Below are 19,191 nucleotides of genomic sequence, written 5' to 3'. Positions count from 1 at the left end.
ATAAGCAAATAGAAAAGCCTATTAAGATTCATTGATACTCTTCAGATTGCATTTCTAGGATATGCTGAAGGACAGCAGATGATTTGGAGCTGAGACATTCTGTCTGGGTCCAAAAGTATTAAAAATCTATCCCTTGAAATATAAATGATTGTTAAATTAACTGAACAAAAAGTTGTCATTAAGTCCTTACTAAGTGAAAAGCTATGGCATCCCACTCCAGTACTCTTGCCTGGAAAATCCCATGGGCAGAGGAGTCTGGTAGGCTGCAGTCCATGGGGTCGTTAGGAGTCAGACACAACTGAGCAACTTCACTTTCACTTTTCACTTTCATGAGTTGGAGAAGGAACTGGCAACCCATTCCAGTATTCTTGCCTGGAGAATCCCAGGGATGGGGGAGCCTGGTGGGCTGCCGTCTATGGGGTCACACAGAGTCAGACACGACCGAAGTGACTTAGCAGCAGCAGCAGCAGCAAGTGAAAAGTGGTAGGTCACTGATTCAAATTCATACAGGGTACAGTTCTCAAAAGCACTAATATTTTATTGTGGCATGGAGAGTGTTAATTTTATAAATAAAGTAAGGTGAATTTATCAACTAATATTCTAGTGTTGGACAGAAAGCATGAATAGGCACAGAGAAGTGTTGGGAAAATCTAACTGTAGGGTGTTCCTGGAACTAGTTCATATCTAGGTGGAACATTCTTAAAGAGATGGGAATACCAGACCACCTGACCTGCCTGCTAAGAAATCTGTATGCAAGTCAAGAAGCAACAGTTAGAATTGGACATGGAACAACAGACTGGTTCCAAATAGGAAAAGGAGTACATCAAGGCTGTATATTGTCACCCTGCTTATTTAACTTATATGCAGAGTATATCATGAGAAATGCTGGACTGGATGAACCACAAACTGGAATCAAGATTGCTGGGAGAAATATCAATAACCTCAGATATGCAGATGACACCACCCCTTTGGCAGAAAGTGAAGAGGAACTAAAGAGCCTCTTGATGAAAGTGAAAGAGGAGAGTGAAAAAGTTGGCTTAAAACTCAACATTCAGAAAACTAAGATCACAGCATCTAGTCCCATCACTTTATGGCAAATAGATGGGGAAACAATGGAAACAGTGAGAGACTTTATTTTTTTGGGCTCCAAAATCACTGCAGATGGTGACTGTAGCCATGAAATTAAAAGATGCTTACTCCTTGGAAGGAAAGTTATGACCAACCTAGACAGCATATTCAAAAGCAGACACATTACTTTGCCAACAAAGGTCTGTCTAGTCAAAAGCTATGGTTTTTCCAGTAGTCATGTATGGATGTGAGAGTTGAACTATAAAGCTGAGTGTGGAAGAATTGATGCTTTTGAACTGTGATGTTGGAGAAGACTCTTGAGAGTCCCTTGGACTGCAAGAAGACCAAACCAGTCAATCCTAAAGGAAATCATTCTTGAATATTCATTGGAAGGATTCATGCTGAAGCTGAAACTCCAATACTTTGGCCACTTGATGCAAAGAACTGACTCCTTGGAAAAGACCCTGATGCTGGGTAAGATTGAATGCAGGAGAAGGGGACAACAGGAGATGAAATGGTTGGAGGTCATCACCACCTCAATGGATATGAGTTTGAGTAAGCTCCAGGAGTTGGTGATGGACAGGGAAGTCTGGCATACTGCAGTCCATGGTGTTGCAAAGAGTCAGACATGACTAAGCGATTGAACTGAACTGAGGTGAAAAATTGGGATGCTGGTGGTATTTAAGGTATGGAGGAGTCACTACTAATTTCAGGTTCAGCAGTGGATGATAAGTGCTCTTCCTTACTCACTCCTAAATTTCTTGACGGTGAATGAAATATTAATGTTTTATGTTGTTTTTATTCTTTTTACAGTAAAAATTATTTATATATGTATGTGTATACTAGTATATAATACTGTATGCAGCCATTATGATAATTTATGAAATCTTAAATCATCTCCTACTGAACCTAAATACAGAGGATATCACTTTTAAAAAGAAAAGGAGCTTATTACTTTTACTTATTATCATGTTTTCAGTATTTGGAATTTCAACTTTTATATCATCCAAAACTATAAATGATCTCACTAGATATGAAAGGTGCTTTCTGTCATGAAAAACTGGATATAAAATAGTGTTTGTTACATGTCATAGTATATTTCACTTAAAAAACAAGATGAACACAACAGTTTGATAATCTGTCTTTAGCTAAATTCATCCACTGATAAATCACACTTGGTAAAAACCACTACACAAGGGCCATGTTATTTGCAAGTGTAGATAACATGATGTGCAGACCTTATACTTCATAGGACTGTTCATTAATTCTGTTTTAAAACAGATTACATCTAAAATTTAATATTGAAAAAAAATCTCTAGGAATGAGAAAGACAACCTTGTGTCTCACTCTGTGCCTTCAACAAGCTTCCTAGGTTCACTGCGCTTCACTTTCCTCATCTGTAAAAGTAAGTGTTTGGGATAGATCAGTGCTTCTCAACCCTGACTGCACACTAGAATCATCTGGGGAAAAGAAATAATTCCAGGCCCCACCTCAGACTTTAATTTTTAAAGGTCTCCAGACGGCTTTAATATGCAATAAATGTTGAAAACCAATGGGGTAGGTGATCACTAAGGTTACTTCTCACAAAACTTCCTAATTTTATGATTCATTGTATTCTGACATAGTAATGTTGCTAGAGATAACAAATTTTTCAGTATTTCCAATGTCCTGGAAACTATCCTCAAAGACTGTTTCTGCTCAAAACTGAGAACATTTCCTTATCTGTACTCACTCCAAAATCTCTTTATTATGAGAATAATTTATACAAAGAGATATACATTTGAGTGTAGCATATACATTAAAAGTGATACAGATTCACCTAGTTCTTAGACATTAATGATCATTATTGGGAAACACGTCCTTCAGTGCACACACATTTTAAGGACAGTGTACTCAGAAGCTATGTATTAATTTTTTCAGTTCAGCTCAGTTCAGTCGCTCAGTCGTGTCCAACTCTTTGCAACCCCATGAATTGAAGCATGCCAATTGAAGTGATATTGTAGCTATTTTGATTTTGAATAAACTGACCATCAAAATCCTGAGATTTTATAATAAACCTCCCAAAGTGTATCACTTATTCATGATAAACACTTTACATATTGATGTACCATGAAGCAGTATAAACAGTTTATAAAAGACTGATTTGAGAGGAATATTTAGCTGTATTGGTATTTCAAAAGATACAAGTTTGTTTTCTTGACACAGTTTTAAAATGTGTCACTGTGAGTTTTTGCTATAAAGTTTTTTACTAACAACTTTTCATTGGAGTGAATGGATAATCTTTTTCTTTAATCTTAAATGCTAAAGAATATAATTGTATGCTATGTTACTTAATTCTCCCATGAAATCAAGAACCCAACAATGAATTCAGATCCAGAGAAATATCATATAAACTCTTAGAAAACTGGGAAAGGCCTCAAATAAGTAGTATGCTGGGAAGTAATAGATTTGGTGTCTTATATTGTCACAGAATTCTGTGCTTATGAGTGTGTACTTTCAAGTACTTGGGACAGGTAGACTCTTCTTCTTTTATCCAGCCTAATAATAGGAAGAAGGAAAAGAGGTACAGATGACAGCTAATGGCTAACATGGGTGAATGTAGGTGTAGCCAACAAAGAATGTGTGGTTATATGTGCAGGCCTAGTTTTTTTGAAAACTATTTGAAAAAAATTAGTGTCCAGAAAAGACACTATGAAAAAAAAAAGATGTAATTTTTCAGTATTACCATTTTGTGTTTGTTTCTGACATCCTCAGTCTGTTAGTCTTATTATATCTTTAATGTTCATACATATTTCATTGTATTTGCTTGCCCCATTGATGACAAGGTACACTTAATAACTAAGAATAATTCACAGTTATACCATTAATCATGGCATGCAAATCTCTGAAATTAGAAGAATAATGTGACGGCTGGAACAGTCCACGTGTTTTAAAATCTTGTTCTGTGCAGACTAAGGAAGCTGTTTTGCTTCACATTATCTCTACCACCATAACAATTTGTTTTACAAGGTCTCCCTGAAATCAATCAGATACATGTGCCATTCTTTCAAAGAATTTTGTACAGTCAGAATAGCTATGAACTGTTTGAAAATATGGTGACATATATGGTTTTTGTAATAATAGTAATGTGTATGCTAGTGATTTTATAACATCAAGAGGTTTTATAAAACAATATAAAATTTAACATCTGATGGCATCACACTTATTATTACTCAACTCTTGGAAGTGACCAAGTATAGAAGTTTCTAGTTACCCCTCACCTATCAAAATTTTCACTCCTACCCATCTGATCATATTCTGATGTTCTGCCATCAGATGCATTATTTTGTGTTTTATGACTGTGTTAAACTGAAGAGAACACATCAAACTGTACTCAGTCACTTTTATTATCTTAGTTTAATCAGATAATGTCAACAAAGGGATAATAATTCCAAAGAAAACTAAGGACAAGAGGTTATGTAACCTTAAGAGGGGACCCATCAAAAGGGGCCCAGTGAGATTAGAAACATTTCATGCTTGGGGAGAATGAAAGATTAAAAAATGGAAACCAGTGTCACTTACTTCCCAGTTTTGCCTGGGGCTGGATCAGGTCAGCACTATATTATTATACACAGCAAAGTAAATTGACCTACTTTTCTAAAGATGTCATATAAAATTTACATGATCTTCAGAGTATTGAACATAGACTATATCTGACAGTCAAAGGCTAGTGATAGCTAACATTTTCTTGAGTAAACAAGCTTTCGCTACCTAAATATAAACATGCCATTTTGTCTCATATGAGGTCTTATTTGCAGTAAAGTTTTCTTCCTGGTTAAGACTTTGTTTTGGTTTATTGCTCATAGCTACATAATGTGAAAAGTGTAAGTATTGGACTCCATTTTGAGAGTAGATATACTGCTTTCCAGGACGAATAAGCTGCTATCCAGGGTGAATAATGCAATGTTATGCTTTAAAAATTGTCAGATTCTCTTAAATGTATTGTTCTTCTTTAAACTTTAATCTACTGAGATAAACATTTTTTTATTTGGCCTTAACTGTTTGTCACAAGAAGATAAGATATAAGAGACAGACAGTCAATTATATATATATATATGGTTCTATGACATCATGAGAAAGAAAAGAGACCTACCAAATTTTTAACTAACTCATATTAGCTGGCTAATACTTAGAAGTACTCAGGTAAACTTAGTTATACTTTTTATGTGCCTCTTCCCAAATATAGTCTATTCTTTCTTTTTAAAAAAAGTTGTAACTAACAGTATTTTGAGTAATGAATATTAATGATATCAAATCAATATTAAAATAAAATTAATGAATGTTAAACAGATGTTGCATCTAAATACCAAAATAGGGAGAGTGTGAATTATATTCTACAACTCAACCTGGAGGTCCAGCTATCACAGTGAAACCTCTGTCATTGAAATAGCTTCAAAATAGACTGCATTCATATTTAGCCCAGTAGCTTTAGGCATTCAGAGATATAGAGTAGGTGAAATAAAAAGTACCTTATCAAAATTAACATCAAGCCATGTGTTCTGCTTCTGGAGTTTTAGAGTCATTTTTAACATAGATAGTAACTTGTTTTGAAATTTAAGCACACACACACACAGGTTTGCTAGTCGGAGAGTTTCCATGCCTGAGGGAGGGGAGGTGACAATTGGTGCATTCAGTATATAACACGTGTAATGATAATCAAGTTGATTGGTTGAACTCCATAGCTTTTTTTTTTTTTTTCTTCCTCTTCTTGTGGAGTAGTTCAGTCGGGGGTGGAAGGATTCTCCCCCATCTTTAACCCCCTCAAGAAGGCGTAGGTTGATACCATTTTTATTGTTCTGCTGGGGTGGGAAATAAACCATATGCTTTAGAATTTTGAATGGCTACACGAAAGGGAACATTGAAGCAGGCCCTCTTTCCCCTTTCCTACCAGACTTTGAGGTGGAGTTATTCTGCTAAATGTTGTAGCAGACTCCAGGTTAGCTTAATGCTTAATGCCCCACCCCGGGAAGAGAGGTGGGTGGGGATGGGGGGAGCAATGTCAAGGGCTTCAGAGGATCTTGGGCTGAGTGAAGTGTGGAGTGGGAAGCTTCTGTCTGAGACCCACCCCTCCCCTGGATACCAGGCAAAGGCAATGAGAGTCGGAACCAGCTGATGCCGCTGCTGCTTCTGCTGCTTCCCATTTCCAGGGTGAAATTTTCACAGCAGCTAATTCTAAGGGGAGAGAAAAAAAATTCCTAACCAACAGCGGAGAAGATTCTATCACCCAACACGAGCTATCTAACCTTTTAGGCAGGCTTTTCAGAGAAATCCTCGTTTTAAAAGCCAACATTCACGATCCAAAAATACGGGACGGGAATCAGAGCTGGTATGAAATGTGAAAAGGCTCTTTACACTCTGAGTGTTTGAAACAATCCGATGAGCATAGGAAGTGGCTGCCAACGCTCTGGCGGCTGCTCGTGCCGCCGCCGCTGCCGCCGTTCCTCGCAGAGGGCTGGACAGAGTCAGTCCCGGTTTCAGCACCTCCGGCGCTGGACAGCTCTCTGCACGCTGCACCGCCGCCCGCCTGCTTCCTCCAAACACTCTCGCTTTGCCTTACTGGAGATGCATCTAAATTACGTCCTATTCAACAACAAGTAGATTTTTTCCCCCTTTTTCCTGTACGGGAATTACAGTAGACGATTCTCTCAATTAAACTGCATTTTCTTCTTTACGGAATTGGCCGTCAGGCATATTTATCCCGATCTTCCCCCTACACTTTGCAGGAACGATTCTTTGGGAACGTGGTCCACCCAGGGATGTAAAACTGTGCTTACCGATGCATCCCATACGAAATGCTTATGTGATCGTCTCTCTACCTTCGCCATTTTGGCTCAGCAACCTAGAGAAATAGTAAGTAACAAAGGGAAAACACGGCTTTAATGCAAAGGCAGGGACGTTGTGGAGAGTGTTTCTCCAGGGAACTGCATTTTAAATGGGGAAATGGAAAATGTTGCAGGGTGGCAAAATTGGGTTCGTCTCCTCCTTAGCTACAGTGGCTTGGTGAAATGAAATCTAGCTGATGTGCTATAACTAAATTCTACTCAATTTTATGTCTTCTAACTTGAAATTTCTGCAGTATAGTTTTAAGTATGTAGTCCAATCATATTGCTAATATGCTGCAAACTTTCAAATAAAAATAATTGTCAGCTTAACCTTTATTTTAGAACTCGAAATCTGTTCTGAGGGATTTGTAAGGATACTGTTAGTAGTAGAATGAAGACCCCAGACACTATAGCCAAACACATTGCATATCTGCATTGGATATTTTCAGTACAGATTTTCTGGGATGTCCTTGGGTATTTATTTTTAAAACATTAAATGAAGTTTTTGTGAAAGTATGGACTATCAGAAACTGTAAAATCATTCCTTAGAAGTATATAGGTTTACAGAACTAGTTTCTGAAACAGGCAGCTGTATAAACTGTCTGAAAGAAAACAATATCCTCGTCAAAGGTATTTTGAAAAATTATTTCAGAAATTGAAATGGTAAGAAATATTATTAAGATAAATGTGACTTTCTGTCTAAATCTGGCCTAAATATGCATCACTCTTACTTATTTTGATAACCAAAAATATCTATAAAATTCATTGTGCATATCTAAGATTTGAAACACACTTGATCTTAAAGTATATTTCTTTAAACTTCCAATACTAAAAATACGAAAAAACAGTAGATTTTACTAGTTAGTACCATGTTAGTGTCTGAAGAAAGAAATCTCTCAAGTCAGTGACTGCTTGTGATCTTTATACATTTTAAAAATATATATAAGGTTTTACTTTTCAAGGTCATATATTTAGAGAATGATGTGACTGTAAAAATTAACTCTATATTTTGTTCACAGAAAAAAGAATCACAAAATATATTCTAGGTCGTATATCTGAAATTTGATTTTCCTCTGTATTCTAGGAGGCCAAGCTACTGAAATTAAATGAGAGGATACTTGACTTAAAGCAAAGTTGTCAAAAGTCAGAAAGTTTGAACATTTTTCAATATCTAGTTACCAGATTTGTATAACATAATACATTGTAAATAGGAGGATCAAGGTACATTTCGCTAAAAACTCATGTTGTGAAATAACTGAACTGTTGTTAGTTGAAGAAAAATGAATACTGCTTCAAATATCAGCTAGAGAAAATTTAACACATTAATGCTGACCAAGTTGTAACTTCAGTGATTTATTTTAGAAAGCAGTAAGTGGGTATATGCCACAATCAAGCACTGAAAACTCTTAAGGCCTTCATTACTTCACAGTGGGAGAGAGGGAGTAGCTAGAATTAGTCATTTTAGGGGTTGAGAATATGTGAACAGAGTGGTTACTGGGTAATTATCTGGTTACTATAACAACTATATTGGCTATTTTTGAGTGTTAGGATAGTTTGGTTGAGTTTAGAAGTTATTTTAATTTATTTTAAAATCCTCTTTCTCTCTCTCTTTCTTGTGTGCTTCTTTTGTTTAATTTGCAGATCATGGAATCCTCTAGTACACCTTCAGTTACCCTGATCGTAGGCAGTGGCCTTTCTTGCTTGGCCTTGGTCACCCTAGCAGTTGTCTACGCAGCGTTATGGAGGTATGTAATCAGTTAACACACTTCAAATGGAGTGCTGTTTTTCAGAGTTAAATCAGAGAATATGATAACTATCATATGTCTCACGTTTTCTTGATTTACTGAAAAAAGTACCTTTAAAACAGCTATAATTGCTTTGATTGAACTATAATAAATGAACTCAAAAGTGCTAAGTAAGTGTTTACTTAATTTCTTCTCTATATTTTCCTATGATAAGAAAATAAGCGAAGCACACACACACACTCAATTCAAATGATGGTAGTCTTCAACAAGTTGCTTATCCCCAAGTATTCTTCATACCCCAAATTCAGTCTATGTGTGGTTCCTATTTATCCCAACTGCTACTGAGTTTGAGAGTTTAATTGATACAGTCAAATTAATTTCTCTGTTATAGAAATATGGTCCACAAATTCTTGTTTTAAACATATACAGTCAATGTGTCCCAGACAATGAGTAAAATCTTCTATAGTATTAATATATTAACATAATAAATACCATAAAGCTTTAGAAAAGGTTTCTTGGTTGAATGTTTCCAGTAAGTCAGATTTTGACAAACTGATTAAAAGAAGTCAGAAAAAATACATAGACAAGAGGAAGTGATTGAAAAATACTGTTCTATAATATATGAAATTGCATCTGCTTGATATTATATAAAAATATAGTATTTTCCTAAGATTTGTTCTTATTCTATTAATGAGAATATTAGACTTGTAAGGCTTACTGTGTCTACTGACATATTGTTAGCTAGTATGTAACAAAACTTCCCAATAAATTTTTAAATGTTAAACATTTTTATATCCATTTTTATTAGTTAAAAATATTCTAAAAACAGTTGCTATATTAATAAATAGATAATTGCATATTATTGTTTGAATATCTGAAATATTAAAATTGCAAAGATTGCTAGCCCTAGTATTCTACTTATCTTTTACTGAATATAAAAAAACAATTCTGTCCAAAAATTAATTATAATTTATTAAAGAAAGGTCATTTGATTGACATATATTTTTGGAAAAAAAAATGTTTTCTGTTACATTTTTTACTCTTTTGAATACAAAAGTTAATTGTCCAGGATATTATATTGTCAAAGGTATTAAAATTTTTATGCTTCATACAAAACTAAAGTATGTATACATTCTTGGTCTGTTGGTGCAGATATGTAACAGAAGTTCTGCCTTCCCATGAAGGGTAGTGAAATGCTAAGAAAGACAATATAATAATCTATGATCAATCTTATGAAATGAAAGAGATGCTTGGTCTAGGCATAGCATAGTAGACAGTAGAATCCTGGGTTCAGGGCTCAGTCAATCAGGCATTGTCGTGATAATACAAGAGCAAGACAGGCAAAGACTGGAAAGAAGCCTTTCTCTCCCACTGTTGCCTAAAATGTTCTTCTAAGGAAATGAGGCAGTGTTTACAGGCCAGGATACTAGGTAATAGTATCACAGTTCATCAGTAGTATCATAATTCATACTCACTGAGATAGGACTAAGTTTCATTTCTCATTGCATAGAGTTCAACCACCAGTTCCACCTTTTCTTCATACCTCAACACATATGGCTAATGCTAGCACAAACACTGCTGGTATAAATGATATAAAAAGTTTATCCAAGAAGTATGGGATTAATTAGTCCCTAGTAAAGTTTTCTGTAGTACAGAAAATCCAGGAAAATCACCTATTGTAAGAGTTTTCCAGAAATTACCAACTGAAATTATCTACCCAATTTTGACATGACACTTAGAATTATAAAAGACAGTACCCAGAAACAACATAAACCTGAATTCCTAACGGTTAGTGGCCATCAGCTTATTGTCTACAGGTAGAAGAATTGAAGTAATATTGATAATTTGATAAAAGTTTCAAGATTCAAAAACTATTGATATTAAGTGGCTCTTATACATGAATGCTCAGGATCCAACTGCCTTTTTTTTAATTAAGAGATTTATAATTTTTGCTTTCCTAATGATATATAAAATGTGTGAACATCAGAATTATTTTATGTATAATTACTACTTTGAAATTTGTTGGTATCTCATATAGCTTATTATAAATGTTCATCAAAAAATGAATCCACTGTGACATTCTCTCCACCTACAAATATATTCTGTGGAGTTATGTTATTGTATCAAAGAGCAACTGAGCATGTCCTTTCAGCCCATATATTGATGCATTCATAAATTTTGTTTAAAACATAAAACATTTTTATAAAAAGTTTTCAAAGTTGAGATAACTAATAAAATTTTAAGGCAACAATACTACAATGGAAATGAAAATGGAAAAACTCTGCAGGTTGGTCAGTCTAGGTCCTTATGACCCTGATTCTTCTATTTACTGACTAAATATCAAGGAAAACTTTTAAATAATATCTATGTACTTGTGGTGTCATGGAAGCCTTTAATATCACATAAAGAGTCAGTGTAGTCCTTAAACTTTTTGTGATACATGTCCCACCCACAAAATAAGAAGCAACTTAACATTTGATGACGTTTTCAGTATCCCAGTGTGTGGTTTATTATATTTTTAGATATTGATGATGCAAGGACAAGATTAACCTACTCTTGAGCCCATTTTTCTTTTTTAATTAAGAGTCAACTTAGGCTCCTTCTATGTTCTGTGAAGAAAGTAAGTTTCTCTTATATTAAAAATTGCTTTTTATATTTTTTTGATCCTCTTGTTTCTGTTCTGCACTCTTTTCTGAACTATGTGGTGGAATGTAGGGCCTCTGCCTTCATATTCCTCACAACAGAGAGAAAGAACTTTGATAGATTTTACTTTCTAAAGTGTCTCCCGCTCTCTCGCACCCCCATGTAACCCTGCCTAGGGAAGCCCATGACTGCTGTGGACAGTGATTTCATGTTCTAATACAAATCGAACAGTCTCAAATGCACAGCAATAACAAATATATCTTTTTTTTTTTTTTTAACTGTCACTCAGTGATTTGCCACTGGGTACAGGAAAGCAAAATAACTACTACCTTGTTAGGGTAAACAGCTGGTAGAACATTTGATTCTGAGCAGTTTTCTCCATGAATAACATTCTTGATGCACTTAAAAATTATGTGACAGATCATATATAAACTCTTCTTCATAAGGGTAAAATATGGCAGATGCCAAGTAATTTTCTAGCCTAATGATGAATAATTTGTGGACTGGGTTAGTTTTTAGCAATAAAGATTCCTTTTTTGTTTTCTTGGTTTGGAACAATTACTCAGGAAAAGAAAAATGTAAAGAGTAACAACCTAAGTACTTAAAAAAACTTGAGATAATGACATAGTGGATGAAAATGTGGTTTCATGAAAGTAATGGCATCTTTCTAGTAAATGGTGCGAGGGTGGGGGCATATTTCAGAATTTGTGTGGATTTTTTTTCTTTTTGGTTCTAGAGTTTTACCCATTGATGAGTTTGGTGATAACTAACATATTATATATACATATATAGTAAAAGTTCTTATACTAATTTACATAGTTCAAAGAAATTTTTTATTTCTAGTAAAAAAAAATGTATGGTGATAACAGAGGTACACCTTAGCCTCTGTCAGAAATGCCATGTTATCTACACTAAGGTCTAAAGAAAAGAAAATTTAAAGGTCTTTTGGATATCACATGTCACTATAAAATTAAGTCTCAAAGAAATATCTTTCTTTTTTAAAATTAATTTCTTTATATTAATTGGAGCCTAATCATTTTACAATATTGTGGTGGTTTTTGCCATAATCTTTCTTAAAAATGACTGTTTTTTATATGTTTTCTCATGTAAAGCCTGCAGCTTAGTGTATCTTTTTCTGGATGAGTTTCGCCAATTTGTGTAATAGAGAATTTTTCATCTTTCCTTTGAACTTTAAAGTTGGGCACTCTTTATCTCTCTGGTTAGGTACATCCGCTCTGAGAGGTCCATAATTCTAATTAACTTCTGCCTGTCTATCATCTCATCCAACATCCTCATCCTGGTTGGACAGACTCAGACACATAATAAGGTATGGTTGGTGATGATTTTGTTTCTCTTTCTATGTTTATGTTGTGACCTAAAGTTGCTTATTGATAATCTAAATGTTTTTTTCATAATAAAATGGGGAATTTCTGACAAAATTATTTTTAAAAGTAAAAATATCTCGTTCTGAATAAAAGTATTATGCATTCCAGTGTAGAAATACATGCCTTTGACTTAATTTCTTGGGGATTGAGAGGCTGTTTATAATAGTAGAAATATGTGTTTATTAAACATTATATCAAAGCTCTATGAGTTCAAAACTTTGAAACATCAAAAGCAAGAATTTTTAATTCATTATCCTAATTGTAATCAGATTTCCTGTGTTTTGGCCTAATTTATTAACATTTTGATTCCTAAATTCAACTGTAAATTGCTAACAAGTGTAACATAGCTCTTGAAAATCCACCAAAAAGCCTTTTTAGACAATAATCGAAGAGAACATTAGATGAAAGTGACTCTACATGTTATACCCTTCAAAAAAATTTAACTTAACCAAAAAGTAGTTTTATACTTAAACAGGACTGTAGTTCTTTAACTGAATAATCACTTTCAGCAGAATGTAAAAATGTATGACTTGAGTTAAATAACCATGTGTTTTGAGAAATGATTATCAGTCTTTTTACTAAATGACTTTGAAACACATTCCAAGAAACCACTAATAGAAATCTTAAATTAAATGACCCTAATCTCAAAGAAATCATGTTTAAAAATACTTTGATAATATTTGTCAATTTGGGCCTGTTCTTAATTGTTTTCAAATACTAAAACTAAGGTCAATAATTGAAATTTTTTTCCCTATACCCTGTCATTCTTGGAACATCCAATATACTTTTCAGTTGGTTCTTTTAATATATTAGGTATTTGTAGGACAGACATCAACATCAGAAGATTATGAATAGTTTTATTATTTTACTAAACTTGCACTCCTCAGAATCTGATTCCCACTCAAAGGAACTGATTTCAGGTCTTGAGAGTCCTGGAAAACTACTTAGATGATTCTGATGATTTGTTTTGACCTGTATTCTGTTTGGGCTGCAGGAAGACTGGGAGACAGTGAAGGGTCAGACAGAAACAAAACAGGGAACAGAAATAAGCATTCAGCAAGGGGCCCTGCAGAAGTAGAAGGTGCATCCACCTTTCATGTATCTCAGTGCCTAGGGTTTGTTTCCCAACCCCCCCCCCCCATTTCTTTCCTTTGATGAGATAAGAAAATGCAACGTCTATTAAAATATATTTCAGGTCTCCCTTCTGACTGTTTAATATAAGTTTGCAAAGAAATGCATGGGAAAAGGAAAGTCAGACAGAAAGGCCAGAGTGAGGGAGGTGCAGTTGAAACTGAGAGGAGAAAGAAGTGTGAGAAGCAGCCAGCCAAGGGGCCGCTGGGTGGCACAGGGCAGTGGGGTGGGCTCAAACTAGCTGGGGAGGACAGGAGAGAGGGGCAGTGATGGGGGAAGGTGCAGGTGTAGCGTGGGAGACACCTGCCCACAGGGGCCTGGAAGTGAAGTGGGGTGAAAGTCCTCAGTCATGCCCAACTCTTTGTGACCCCATGGACTAGTCCATGGAATTCTCCAGGCCAGAATGCTGGAGTGGGTAGCCTTTCCCTTCTCCAGGGGATCTTCCCAACCCAGGGATTGAACCCAGGTCTCCCGCATTGCGGGGGGGGGGGGGGGGGGGGGGGGGGGGGGTGGATTTTTTACCAGCTGAGCCACTAGGGAAGCCCAAGAATGCTGAGCAGGCAATCATCACCCACCTCACCCCTGTTCTTACTGTTCCCTGAGCAGGATCTTAGAAGAACTCCTACACTTGTTCTCATCTGGTCATAATTCTTTTAACTCTTCATCCTTGAACCTCCCTGCAAAAAGAGAGTTTCCCTCTGAAGCAGAAGTCACCTACTGAATCTGGGCACCAGAAAAAGTTGAGCTAGAGTTAGCTTTAGCTGGTGTTTGAAGTTGGGATTTTTTCCCACCAGAGCCTCCCTTTCTGTCATGTTTTACCCTCCAAACACTCTTATTTCCCAACATCATGGTCTTCCGTAGGAAATATGCTGTAAAAACTGTTTTATACTATGTGCCAAAGTTTTTACAAGTTCTGAGCCAAATGGTTTGACTAGTAGAATTTCCCACGAGGTTTTCTACATGTTGTAATGGTTATTGTCTATTTCTTTTGGATCATTGCTGTACAATACAAACACAGTGTTGGCCACGCATGCCTGCTACATATCTGATAGTGATATGTTAGTGGCCACTTTAAAATAAGTAAAAGTAAATAAGCTAAATCAATTTTAATAATGTGTTTAACTCAGTATATCCAAAAGATGACCATTTTAACATAAGTAACATTTTCAGATGTTAGTACAATATTTTAAAACATTTTTAAATAAAGTCTTCAGAATCTGGTTTGTATTTTATACTTATAGTACATATTAGTTTGAACCAGGTGAATTTCAAGTGCTCCGTGGCTACATGTAGCAAGTGAGTGCTATGTTGAATAGGTCTAAATCATAGTAATACTTAGAAACTAGAGTAGTCTTGAGAAATTACATTCTACTTGCCCATTTGGGCTTTTCCAGTTTCTCAATGTCGTGTTTTTGGTTCTTTTTTTTTTTTTTTTTTTAGTTAGAATGTCTTTTGGATATCTGTGATTATTATAACATCAAAGGCAAGATAAGACAAGTCTAATTTTACTTTTCATTTCTGATTATGCAGCATGACTGACATTGGGCTTGGTTTAAAAAAAAAAAGTCAGCATAGTTTTGTTTTTGCAGAATAGATTCTATGTGATTTTGGGATCCTGGTGATTCTGTTCCAGACAGACTGTGCTGATTTCTACTCCTACAGTTGTTTATGCTTGTGGGGAGGAGCGGGTGGTAAGTGGTGGTGATGATGAAGAAAATGAAAAATTATTGGTTTTTTTCTCATGTTATGTTAATTTTGCTTTATTAAGTCTGAATAAATGATCTTCTTAGCTTAGGACAATCCACTATGGAGTGACTTTGAAAGAAAAATGTAACACACTAGGATTTTATTCGTAATCACTCTCAACAATATCAGGTTTCCAGGGGAAATAATTGTATATTTGATTATGATACACATGCTGGAATTCAATTTAATCGACCTTACTTTATTATTTTTTTTTGAATTTTATTATGAAAACTTTATTTACTTTTTTAATTTAATCTAGCTAGGTCAAATGTGATTTCCTTGTAAATTTTTTAAAAAGTAAACACTTTATTTTTTATGTGAAATAGCAGTTTGTGAAAAGCTGTACCTGCTTCACTGTTATGAGATCAATGATTATTTATTTATTTATTTTTTAATTTAATTTAATTTTATTTTATTTTTTATTTTACTTTACAATTCTGTATTTGTTTGGGAGATCAATGATTATTTAAAAGAAAACATGCAAAATGAAACATCTGTATGAAATTATGATCTGTATAAACTCCAAAAGAATATTTTTAAAAAGTAATACATGATCAGTGAGTACAGTATATTTTTTAGGTTGTGTGAAGGATCCCATCACTGCCCTGGGTGTTTCATAATTGATCAAATTCCTATCTTTTATTTCCCTGATAAGCTCTGACTAATGCTTTACCATTCCATACTTGGAAACATCTGAGAGGGCTCCTTGATGAACAGGTTCTTTGGTATTGCCTCTGAGAGGTGTCATGGGTAGTTTTTGTAGAAACCTGTATTTGATGCTGAGGTCCAGAATAGTTTTGAACTGTCAGACTGTGATTTTTCTCTGAATTGCTTTCCAAATTATAATTGATTCAATTATCTCACTACTGAGTATCTCTGCCTTCTTTTGAGTTGGGATAGAAACAAGCTGAAATGATCCATTGTTTAAAATATGATGTATTCAAATCTTTGAACTATAGATTCAATTGCTGGCAGCAGAGAGAGGAATCAAATGCAATTCCTTATATCTCTTCTTAAAATGCAGTGATAAAATGTAATTATACTGACTTCGTTGTATTTCAAGCTATCTCATAAAATGTCATTGCCCTTTGATTTCTTTGTGCATTTTAAATTTCAACCAGGATGTTCTTTTATCACTCAAATGTTATTTATTTTTAGAATTTCCTTTGTACTTTAAAGTATGCAAATGTTTTCTGTTGAGCCATGTAGATTATTTTGGACCTAGTATTTTGGAAACATATTTTCAAATAATAGTTTTTTTAATCACAAAAATGTATACCTACCTTTTTCTAGAACACTTTGAGATGATTTATCATATTAACCATTTCATAGCATTCTTTTTGCTGATGGAAGCCAAAATTAGCGAAATTGTTTTTTTGGTTAGATAGTAGTGAACACCCAAGAAGATTCTGAGAGAGAGCTTCTCCCCACAACCACAAACTCACTACCAGGTTATAATGAAAGCAAGCCAAGTCTAATTTGAATCAGACAGTCAGATATTTATTAGATAAACATTTATTAGCAAATCAAGAGCAAAACCTGTTCTGTAAACACAGTGAAACTGTGTGTCTCTGTCATTTTAGATACTTAGATCACATCTTATAAGCACCCTCATTTGAGGTGGACAGAGCAACACTCTAGAAGCAGGCATCTGTGCCTTTAGTCAGCATCTTTCAATCAGAAATCCTCCTAACCCAGTGTCTGGACTCAGTACAACTGGGGTAAAACTGTGGGCCTCATCTCTAAAAAGTATGGGATATAGGCACAAATGGAACCTTCCATGCAGTCCATTTAGATTAAGACATGTTTAGCTATAATATCTCATCTGCATATGTTGAATACCTTTATGTTCACCAAAGGGAAGCCATTGATACATCCACCATAATAAATGCCTAGACACTAGTTTATCAGTAAAGATCAATCTTTTGTATTTAGCTCATAATTGAAGTGTTGACTATGGATGCTGCTGCTGCTGCTAAGTCGCTTCAGTCGTGTCCGACTCTGTGTGACCCCATAGACGGCAGCCCACCAGGCTTCCCCATCCCTGGGATTCTCCAGGCAAGAACACTGACGTGGGTTGCCATTTCCTTCTCCAGTGCGTGAAAGTAAAAAGTGAAAGTGAAGTCGCTTATTCCCGTGTCCGACTCATAGCGACCCCATGGACTACAGCCTACCAGGCTCCTCTGTCCATGGATTTTCCAGGCAAGAGTACTGGAGTGGGGTGCCATTGCCTTCTCTGGTTGACTGTAGATAGATCTACCTAAATCACATGGTCTTACAGCTGACTCTGCAAGACTTGGGAGTATGACCCTTTCAAATACAAGGCCAGCTGAACACCTTGTTCTATGCATTCCTAGACAGCTCCTAGAATTAAAGATTAAAATTACAGGCACCAATATAGTATCATACCAAGAACACCAAGTGTTATCAAATAAATTAAAGACATCCTAAATAGACATCCTTTTTCTAAAAAATAATAGTTAAATGTGAGAGGGTGAAGATAGATACTAACTTTAATCCCAGGAGATCTAGGAGACCTAGCAGAAGGTCTCATTGACAGGTCAAGGGAAGCTTCACAAATTATTTCAGATATGCAGACACATCTTTATCACTCTTTGGAAGGAATTTCTCTCCTAGTTCTTTATGTTTAGACCACTGAATTATATAATAGGCCATGTCTTTTAATTCAGTCTTGCAAAAAATACAAAAACTGTGTTGGAGCAGTTTTTAAAAGTCACAAACTGTACACAGTTTTCTTCCTATATTTGGTGCTTACTTCATCGTTATCCGGAGAAGGCAATGGCACTCCTATGTTGTCATATTTTTGTTATATAGTTTGTGTAGAGATAATCAGTAAAACTGAGCCAAACTAGGAGGCTGTCATTATTCTAATGGAAGATGTCTTTACGTTGTCAGAATTGTGTTTTTCTAAAATAAAGTCTTGAATTTAAATACTTTCATTGGGCGAAAGTGAAAGTGAAGTCGCTCAGTTGTGTCCGACTCTTTTTGACCCCATGGCCTGTAGCCTACCAGGCTTCTTGGTCCATGGGATTTTCCAGGCAAGAATACTGGAGTGGGTTACCTTCTCCTTCTCCAGGAGATCTCCAGGAGATCTTCCCGACCCAGGGATTGAACCCAGGTCTCCCACATTGTAGGCAGACGCTTTACCGTCTGAGCCACCAGGGAAGTCCCTTCACTAGGTGAAACACTCTCTAATTCAGCCATTTCTCCCATGGCCGCCTTTTGCCAGAAACCCACATTCTTTACACGTTTACTTCCATGCCTCGCCTCTGAATGTATAAGTGTTCAGCTTCTGGGAAGAAGTATTGACTGTGTGTTTTCATCCACCTATCTGTCTCTCCTGATACCCTCTGAAACAGTCTGCCCATCTCTTGAAGGTCAGAGCTCTCTAGGTTTCCCTGGAGACATCCATCTCTTGGGGGTAAAAGTAAAAATCAGGCATCTTAAGCCAGAGGGACCCAAGCACCCTACCTCTCCTGCTTTCTATTTGTGTGAACTTGAGCTCAATACTCAGCCTCCCTACACCTTCGCTTCTTCTCAGTATCTCCCTTATAGTGTTGCTGTCAAGGTTACATGACAGTACATGTGAGG

General features: G+C 35.7%; 1 protein-coding gene across 1 annotated transcript in view; it reads left to right on the top strand.

Annotated features, from left to right (window-relative positions):
• ADGRB3 (adhesion G protein-coupled receptor B3) overlaps window positions 1–19,191 on the top strand; it is an 880,035-nt gene that overhangs the window by 700,195 nt on the left and 160,649 nt on the right. The window contains exons 18-20 of the mRNA XM_040261415.1: window positions 6,831–6,957; window positions 8,571–8,674; window positions 12,542–12,644. Of these exons, the coding sequence (XP_040117349.1) occupies window positions 6,831–6,957; window positions 8,571–8,674; window positions 12,542–12,644 (334 nt within the window). The remainder of the gene's footprint in view (window positions 1–6,830; window positions 6,958–8,570; window positions 8,675–12,541; window positions 12,645–19,191) is intronic.

The sequence above is a fragment of the Oryx dammah genome, unplaced genomic scaffold, assembly GCF_014754425.2.
Source record: "Oryx dammah isolate SB20612 unplaced genomic scaffold, SCBI_Odam_1.1 HiC_scaffold_19, whole genome shotgun sequence".
Lineage (NCBI taxonomy): Eukaryota > Metazoa > Chordata > Mammalia > Artiodactyla > Bovidae > Oryx > Oryx dammah.
Note: the sequence above shows the minus strand (reverse complement) of the source record. Positions and strands in the feature narration are given on the sequence as shown.